This window comes from Nicotiana tabacum, chromosome 3 (assembly GCF_000715075.1).
Source record: "Nicotiana tabacum cultivar K326 chromosome 3, ASM71507v2, whole genome shotgun sequence".
NCBI lineage: Eukaryota > Viridiplantae > Streptophyta > Magnoliopsida > Solanales > Solanaceae > Nicotiana > Nicotiana tabacum.
Genome location: NC_134082.1, coordinates 105,312,408 through 105,322,241, shown reverse-complemented (window position 1 = coordinate 105,322,241; position 9,834 = coordinate 105,312,408). Strand labels below are relative to the sequence as shown.

Below are 9,834 nucleotides of genomic sequence, written 5' to 3'. Positions count from 1 at the left end.
ATGACGAGGAAATGCTATTGGTGCAGCTGTATAATAGCTCAGTACGGATTTGTACTATTCTTGCAGACCTGGTCAGCGCGCGTCCTTGGGAGCTTTCCCGCCTTTGCATGACGATCATCGATTTGTACTGCTCCGAAATCGACCATAGTGAACCTTCGATATGCTCCCTCGAGGGACGCATCTCGGGGTCACACTTCAAATTCTGCTTCGAGCTTCTCGAGGACGGGCGTGGAGTGCTACAATAGCCCCAAAGTCGAACTCCCCGATTTTGGCCGTATACAAAATTTTATTCCCTAGTAAAAACTTTGTATAGCTCAAGAAGAAAAACTAAACTGGAGTTGGACATTATATTGGCCAACTTCAAAAAATCCCAGATCTAAATTAGCATCCATAACAATCAGTACAATGCAATTAAAAAAATACCAAACTGCTATCTAAGGATAGAAATTTAATTCATCCAGCCTTCTCGCTAATCTGAGCTTCATACCTTCTCTGCTGAAAAACTCTTACCATAACATCAATTAGTAAATCTATACTAGGAGAGTTAGGAATGTGTTGCGATAAATTAGTACAAAAAGCCATAGAATCTTCTTAAATAAAGAGTTTCACGCGAAAGAGACTTATCAGATATTTCTTCCTCCTCTTTTTATTTATTTATGTAAGAGAAGATGCATAACCACAAGAACCATAGTCAAGCACCGAAAAGGAAAAGATAGTAAACAAATACCGACCATAGAATAGTGGAACAAGTGTCGAACATCTTCCTCAGCTTAGTAACCGAAACAAGCAACATTGACATGCCACCTGTCCATAGAGAATCTACCTCATTGGTTCTGCTTCTTCGTGTCCTAATGGATTGGTTCTCAATCTCCTTTGCCCCACCACTTATCAAACCCCGCCCCTTACATTTCCACTTCTATTCTTCCCTCTTAAGGCCTAACGCACTTTGGGATAATTAACAATTTTTTATAAATAAATAATCTTCATCTCTTCCTTCACCAAATTATTATACTTTGCTAGAGAAGACTACACTCTTTCTTGAACTTGGGTTCAAGTAAAAGATGTATTCAACTGTGTTTTACAATTCAGTTCATCCATCCACTTCAGTTTTTTCAAGAAAGCAGCTGCCTTTATTGATCTCTAAGGATTTCCCTGCAGAATTGTGTCATTCTTTACCATGTAGTAGAAACTTGGAAAATGGTCAAATCAAGAAAGTCAAAGGAGCAGTAAAAGCCACAATAGCTGAAGCTCCAGCTACTATTCCTACAACTGATTTGAAAAAGGTTCCACAGAAGAAGTTGAAAGTACTAGTAGCAGGTGGTGGGATTGGAGGGTTAGTTTTTGCATTGGCTGCAAAGAAAAGGGGATTTGAGGTGTTGGTATTTGAGAGGGATTTAAGTGCTATTAGAGGAGAAGGGCAATATAGAGGACCAATTCAGATACAGAGCAATGCATTGGCTGCTTTGGAAGCAATTGACATGGATGTTGCTGAAGACATAATGAATGCTGGTTGCATCACTGGTCAAAGGATTAATGGTTTGGTTGATGGTGTCTCTGGTAACTGGTAAATTTCACATCACTCTAAGTGCTTGACTGAATAGAAATTCTTGGTGTTATTTAACATATGTCTTTTTTACACTGTAGCAATCATACACAAACTATTACTGTGGAAAATCCAAGAAAATAATGAATCCTTTGAAATATTTAGCCTTTCAGAAATTATACTGGAATTAGTAGAGGGAAAATAATTGACTTAGTCAAAAGTTTATGTTCATAGTTGTCAAACTTATTACGAAAAAGGATCTATCTTTACCTTCAATTAGATTGATAAATTGGTCTCATTATTGTATAAGCAATTTTCTTGCGAGGAGAGTTCCAAGAAAATAATGAATCCTTTGAAATGTTTAGCCTATCAGAAATTACACTGGAATTAGTAGAGGGAAAATAATTGATTTGGTCCAAAGTTTATCGGTTCATAGTTGTCAAACTTATTTTGGAAAAGGATCTATCGTTACCTTCAATCAGATTGATAAATTGGTCTCATTATTGTATGAGAAGCTTTCTTGTGAGAACAGTGCCTTTGTTTATATACTTGAACTGCATAGGGTGACAATAGTTTGGTGTCAGGTATTGCAAGTTTGATACGTTTACTCCAGCAGTGGAACGCGGACTTCCTGTGACAAGAGTCATCAGCCGCATGACTTTGCAGCAGATCCTTGCACGTGCTGTTGGGGAGGATATAATTATGAATGAAAGTAATGTAGTGAACTTTGAGGATGATGTTGAAAAGGTAATATTAGATTTGATCTCTTTGTTTTCTTCTATTCTCAAAATATCAAGAAAGATTATAGCTTTTGTTTGTTTCATTCACAATCGTGTAGATCTTTCTTTGGAGTTTCATCAGTGTTGACTGTACCTAATTGTTCTGTCTTATTCATCGATTTTGAATACAGCTTCTCATGTGCTGTTTGAAATCAGGTTACTGTGACTCTTGAGGATGGACAGCAGTATTCAGGTGATCTTCTGGTTGGTGCTGATGGCATAAGGTCTAAGGTATTCAAAATCGGTCTCCTTCTATTTCCTTCTATTATAATTACTACTTTGGTTAACAAGGATAGAGTGACTTGTCTATATTGTTACTTTGAGGTTGTGGTCCAGGTTAAAAAATAGGCCTGAGTCTGTATTGCGCGGTGAACAATTGTTAGTTAATTCTAATTGGTTTAGAAGATCTCAAACATTGACCTTTTATTGTAGGTAAGGACTAATTTGTTCGGACCCAGTGATGTAACTTACTCTGGCTACACTTGTTACACTGGAATTGCAGATTTTGTTCCTGCTGATATTGAGACAGTTGGGTATGAAATTTTACTTAGGATTTTGTTTTCCCTCTTCATGTCCTTCTCTCTGTTGGTCCCGTTACACTCGCATTATGTTTTGATAGTAGAGGTTAAATTGAGATTTTTTTTTCTGAAGGTACCGAGTCTTTTTGGGCCACAAACAGTACTTTGTTTCTTCAGATGTGGGTGGAGGCAAGATGCAGTGGTATGCATTTCACAATGAACCAGCTGGCGGTGTGGATGATCCAAATGGTAAATATTATTAGTCCGCTTTAAACTATTTATTAGAAGACATTTTTGAATGCTTGACTTGTTACATAACTTCTATTTCATCCAAGGGGTTTCTTAAGGGATTTTCCCCTATTGTGACCTGATTATAGTGTGGCAATAAGGTAAAGAAGACCTCGTAGATTAGAATGAGATAGATTCGACGAATTATGCATTGAGAAGTTTTGAATTGAAGTGCCTATTCATATATAAACTAAAATTGTGGTAAGCAGGTGCACTCTAATTTATCTACTTAATTTCTGTAAAAGTTTCAGAGAATAATGCACCACAGCCCCCCGGGCCTAGCTCAAGTGGCAAAGGGTTGTGGATTTGTGTCTTAGGTCACAGGTTCAAGCCCCCACACCATGCAAAGCAAAGCCTGTTATTTAAGTGGAGAAGAGTAGAGGGACGGGCCCATTATTCACCGAGTTTCGAAGGCTGCGGTTGGTCCAAAGGATCGGCCCCAGACGGATTTCTCGGTCATCAAAAAAAATAATGCACCACAATTGGTTGTATCTACTCATAAATGTGAGGTCCTTACTTCACCGCAGAAATTGTTTTTTAACCTATAGCTGAAAGTTAAAGATTGTATTCAAAGTAGAATTCATTAGTGACGGCATCTGATTGTGTATCGTAAAAAAAACAAAGTCAAAATTGATAAGGTTTCAAGAAACATCCATACTTTCACAGCATTTGTGTAGACATCTATGTCATTGTGTTGTAGAAAATGGTCATCAGATCTTTATCTATTAGGCCCTCCAATAATCCATTTTCACTCTTTTGCCATATATTTTAAAGCCTTATTCTTGCTACTATCTGTTTATTGCTTCATTTTCACTTCGCTTGAGCCGAGGGTCTTTTGGAAACAGACTCTCTACCGTCATAAGGTAGGGGTAAAATCTGCATACACTTTACCTTTCCCAGACCCCACTTGTAGGATTTCACTGGGTCTTTTGTTGTTGTTGTTGTTTGCCATATATTTTAAAGAATGAGTCTTTTCTTTCGAAGGGGAGCCTTGGCGTAACTGGTAAAATTGTCTCCATGTGACCAGGAGGTCATGAGTTCGAGCTGTGGAAACAGCCTCTTGAAGAACTGCAGGTAAGGCTACGTATAATAGACCCTTGTAGTTCGGCCCTTCCCCGGACCATGTGCATAGCGGGAGCTCCGGGCTGTCTTTAGTCTTCTCTCTTCCCCCCTCTCTCGTGCCCCTCCCTTGCCTGGAACCATTAAATTGGGAATCACAGACATTTTTTTTTGTTGGGGGTGTGGAGGGAGCAGCGATGCAGGCGATAAGTATGTTATCATGAATATTTAAATTGCCACTATGATGCTCAAAAGGTTGAGAAATATATATAGTCATCTTGTCATTACATTGGTTTTACAATATTTTTGCGGTTCATGCTGCAGGTAAAAAGGCAAGATTGCTTAAAATATTTGAGGGGTGGTGTGACAATGTTATAGACCTATTAGTTGCTACAGATGAAGATGCAATTCTTCGACGTGACATCTATGATAGACCGCCAACCTTTAATTGGGGAAAAGGTCGTGTTACATTGCTTGGGGACTCTGTCCATGCTATGCAGCCTAATTTGGGTCAAGGGGGATGCATGGCCATAGAGGTAAACTCTTTATATTAGCCTTTGTGACTTCACTCAATTAAAATGCCATTGTTGATCGATTGTACCCCCTTAGTCCCTTCTTGCTAAGAAGCAGGTCTGAGTGAGGACTTAAAAAAATCATGCAGGACATAATTCTTAGTCAATGGTTATGGGGGTATCGCTGAAATGTTATGGAATTTAACTAGACCTTTATTCTTATTTCTTTTTTGCTTTTTAGTGGAGATGGAAAGTGGGTAGATGAGATTTTGGCTTCTGCCCTTTTTGTCAAAAGAAGACCCTTTGTTATGAGAAGACATTTCCGTATTTCTCTCCATCTACCAGTTTTTTTACATTGTTCCTGTCATTAAATAGGGGTTAATATTTGGAAAAACATTGGGGTTAAATAGGTCCATGTAAGTAAGTATCATGAAGTGTAAACTGGATCACCTAATGCTCTTTGTCTATCATCTTTGTCAAATACACGTATTATTGTAAGGTTGTATATGCCACTGAACTTTTCCTTGTACGACCACAGGATGGCTATCAACTAGCACTGGAACTTGATAAAGCATTGAGCCGAAGTGCCGAGTCAGGAACCCCTGTGGATATCATCTCATCTTTAAGGAGGTAACCATTATTTATTGGCTCGAGTGCTGTATAGTGGTTGGTTGAGTACAGGTTGCAACTTCACGATAATTAAAAAGTCAGTTCCAATTGGATGAAGTTCTAACCTCACCTATCACCTGCCTGATCTTTAAAAGCCATATCTGAACAAGTGCAGGAGATGAGGCATAATATTTGCATAACATTCTATATGGAACTTCTCATCCATTAGTTCTGAAGCAATTCTCTCGTAGTCTGAACTCAAAATTGTGGATTGACTTGAAGAGCTGCTATTTCTGCCAGTTATCTGATTTTTTATGATTTCCCTTGTTCCCAGCTATGAAAGTTCTAGAAAACTTCGAGTTGGAGTTATCCATGGACTGGCTAGAATGGCTGCAATCATGGCATCAACTTACAAGGCTTATCTTGGCGTCGGACTCGGTCCATTATCAGTATGGAAATCTGTCTATAACGTGAAATTGGAGTAGCTAATTGGTTTGATTTAGCAGAGCTCTTCTTATAGATATTGTTTTCTATTATTTTTGCAGTTTTTGACCAAGTTTAGGATACCACATCCTGGAAGAGTTGGTGGAAGATTTTTTATTGACTTGGGAATGCCGCTTATGTTAAGCTGGGTTCTAGGAGGCAACGGGTAGGAATATACAATCCTTATCTTGCTTCAATATCCTTAAACATCATCTTGGTTTCCTTGCGAGATCAGCCAATAGCTAGAGAGTAAAATCGCAATGCCACATCTATTTTTGCTTTTTGTTATAGCAGCTCTTGGGGTGGCCCCTGCCTTTTATCTCAGTTTGTGGTTATTTGTTGACTCTGTTTCGTCAAAACTTGTACTGGAAATTCTTTTGTTACATCTAAAGCTTTCAAATATTTTAAAAAAAAAAAAAGAAATATTAGAAGTTTACGATTTTCTATTGCTAGGGCGATGTCTAGCAACTGATCTATTGGATTTTTTCAGCATCTGGCGTTAAATCTTTGAAGATACTAGTTACTGTAAAGTCAAGTGCCAACATGTGAATCCATGATGAATTTACTGGAATTCTTGGGAGTTGATATGTTTTCTGACTCGTCTGTTTTTCTTGCAGTGAAAAGCTTGAAGGCAGAATACAACATTGCAGGCTATCTGAGAAAGTAAGTTGTGTAACGAACTGTTCACTCAGCACACGCGCACAGAAAAGATTTGTGGCTTCTATTGCTCTACTTAATTAAGGTCGAATTATTGAATTTTATGGGAGTAATAATATACTGTTTTGTGGTGAAGGCAAATGACCAATTGAGAAATTGGTTTGAAGATGATGATGCTTTAGAGCGTGCTACTGATGCAGAGTAAGTTTGAGAAACATAATATTTACAAATTTCATTTTCACCTGTCATATTTTTCTAGTTTGCTTGCTAAGTTTGGTGCTTACTTTTTATCTTTTAGGTGGCTACTGCTTCCTGCTGGGAATAGCAATGCTGATTTAGAAACTCTTGTTTTAAGCAGAGATGAGAACATGCCTTGCACTATTGGGTATGCTTCATGTTTTATTGGATTTATGATTGTTCAAAAACTGGCTGCTAGGTCTTAGCATAGAGTTATCTTTGTTATTGTTTGGTTTAAATGAGCAAAATGGCTCTCTCTACTTTCAAAAATTTTGCAGCATTTAAATGATTTAGCTGCCTTTGAGGAGATGGTTTAAGTCACTTTACTGAAAATTGAGTGCTTACGACAAGAGTATAAAGCTACAGAACATGAGATTTCTCTTTCTTTATTTGAACTCTTATTACTTAAAGCTATCGAAGTATCCTAATTATTCAGAAGATCATGCATTGTGGTCCATCCATTGCAAATATCTCATCATTAATCTCCTCTAGTACAATATTTGCTTCATTAAAAGAGCCACTGATGATCTCTTATTTCAGGTCTGTCTCACATACAAACATTCCTGGAAAATCAGTAGTTATACCTTTGCCTCAGGTGGTTGCCATCTGTGCTCATCTCTTATATGAGTCTATAGCTAAGTATCATTGGACATTGTCCTAGTTGGATGCATTCTTAGATCATCTATTTTTCTTTTTTTTTCAAATCTCAGGTGTCCCAAATGCATGCCCGGATATCCTACAAAGGTGGAGCATTTTTTGTAACTGATTTACGAAGTGAACATGGTACCTGGATTACGGAGTAAGTTCTACACTCTAGTATACCCTACTATTACACTGACTTATGAAGAGAAAAGTTATGATTATCCTGTGTTTGTAGTAACGAAGGCAGAAGATACCGAGCGTCTCCAAACTTTCCTACTCGCTTTCATCCGTCAGATATTATTGAATTTGGTTCTGATAAAAAGGTGAAATGCAAAAACTCTTCCTCGATATGCTGTAGACGAAGTACTAAAGTTAGCATTATTCACTTAAATCTGTACGTGCGTATGTTGTGCAGGCAGCATTTCGCGTAAAGGTAATGAAATTTCCTCCAAAAACTGCTGCAAAGAAGGAAGAGCGTCAAGCAGTGGGGGCAGCTTGAGAATTCTGAAGTTTGGCCTGATATAAACGGGAAATTGTACAGCATTTATATAGCAACGGCAGAACCTGAGCCATTTAAATCAGCTAATTTGTATACTGTAGGTTTAGCAGGTTGATGAACAGAATACCATGCAAGAAAATACAAAGATTATATAGCTTCCTCCTAAAGAAACCTGGAGAAAATTATGGTCATTGTTTCTTTCTACCATTTGCTAAAAATATAGTTTTGTATGTATATACAATTACACAGGCCATAATGTTAAAGTCTGTTCCTTCATAAATTACGTTCATATAATTTCTTATAAATCTTTTATTGGAATTCAATTGCTATTTCAGTACTTTCTTTTGTTATTTTGTCTCTAAAAAAATATTATATATTGGGGAAATCAGGGAAGTGATATTGAAAGTCAGACCCAGTCGCATTAATTCTTTCTTTTGTTCATATCTACTCTTAAGTTTTCGTTTGTGGTTAATTTCTCTACGTGATTGATTACTCTTGTTTTGGACACTCAACCTAAATTTGATAGACGATATACTGGAATTAAGACATTTTTTGAAAAATGATTTCTTATTATTAGAAAATTATTTTTCAAATACACTGCAGTTCTTTTATGTGGCTTTTTAAAGATTTAGAGATTATTTATACAATGTTATTTTGTTTGCAAGACTTTTTAAGTTGATGATCTTTTTAGTTATCTTTATCGCTTTGCCAATGTGGTAAAGGGATTCCGAAATTTAAAAATTTATAATAATTTTATTTACGCAGGCTCTAGTATTGTTCTCAGAGAAGGTGAAATAATTTACTTATAATGCAATACAATAATGCGTGGACATTATCTTTTTCATAATAGTATTCGTAAATTTATCGTGTCCGTTTGAAATTCTCCTTCACACTGTTATTGAACTTGCACTTTCACTGTTTGTTAATTTTACACTTCAAAAAGAATATGAAAAATAAGTTAGCAAATGAAAAGTAATACTACAATCATTTTTCAATGTATAATTTTTCATTTACCAACTAAAAACTGAAAAGTAAAAATCAAAAAATATTTTCCACGGAAAAGAATTCCTAGTGAATGGTCACATCAACTATTCGTTAAAAGTGGAAACGTCCGTGTAACACGTAAAAATAGCACGATATAGCCAGTTTTCGGATTGGTCATTCAAAAATAGCCAACATTTACGAAGTCAATGAAAAATAGCCACTATTTTGCTGAAACAGAGACCAGTACAGCATAATATACTGGAGTTCGGTGCACCTGTGTATGAACTCCAGCATATTATGCTGGACCGGTATACTTTGCTGACTCCAGTATAATATACTGGAGACTGGAGCACCGGTGCTCCAAACTCCAGTATATTATACTGGACAATTATACTTGCTGGAACTCCAGTATATTATGCTGGAGTTCTAGTGTACTTATGCTGGAACTCCATCATATTATGCTGGAGTTCCAGCAACTCCAGTATAATATGCTAGAGTTCAAGCATACTTATGCTGGAACTCCAGTATAATATACTGGCGTATTTTCAGGGTTTTGAACAGTGTTTTCGCTCAGATTTATCTTTACATGAAAAGTAACTAAAATTCGATTACTTTTGAAACTGAGCTATTTTTGAACGACCAGTTGTAAATCTGACTATTTTTGAATTTCTCCCGTGTAACACTTCTAGTATTTGCCCACTCCCTGGATATTTGGGCCTTATATGCAAACAATTTGGGTTTATGATATTGTCGGATATTTTTGGTAAAAATTGCAGGGGCGTCCTATTTGGTCGCCTCCATTTAATCTATACCCATTTTTTTTAAAAAAGTTTTAACTTGTACCTATTTTTTAAACAAATTCAGCCCCATTTCTTCTTCTCCTCCTCCTCCTCCTCCTCCTCCTTCTTCTTCTTCTTCTTCTTCTTCTTCTGTTGTTGGTGTTGCTATGAAACTTCAGTTCATAGGATGATTGCCATGAATATGTTTATCAAATTATTTAAAAATAAATTATAAATAATTACGT

General features: G+C 36.8%; 1 protein-coding gene across 1 annotated transcript; it reads left to right on the top strand.

Moving 5' to 3' along the window:
* Positions 1-855: 855 nt before the first annotated feature.
* Positions 856-8,106, top strand: LOC107797654 (zeaxanthin epoxidase, chloroplastic). Its single transcript, XM_016620556.2, has 16 exons — positions 856-1,564; positions 2,128-2,290; positions 2,479-2,553; positions 2,755-2,855; positions 2,974-3,089; positions 4,512-4,723; positions 5,238-5,329; positions 5,643-5,757; positions 5,854-5,957; positions 6,409-6,454; positions 6,585-6,649; positions 6,747-6,833; positions 7,226-7,280; positions 7,396-7,484; positions 7,563-7,650; positions 7,743-8,106. Exons 1-16 carry the CDS (start codon positions 1,062-1,064, stop codon positions 7,824-7,826), a joined length of 1,995 nt encoding a protein of 664 aa, XP_016476042.2. The 5' UTR covers positions 856-1,061; the 3' UTR covers positions 7,827-8,106.
* Positions 8,107-9,834: the final 1,728 nt, after the last annotated feature.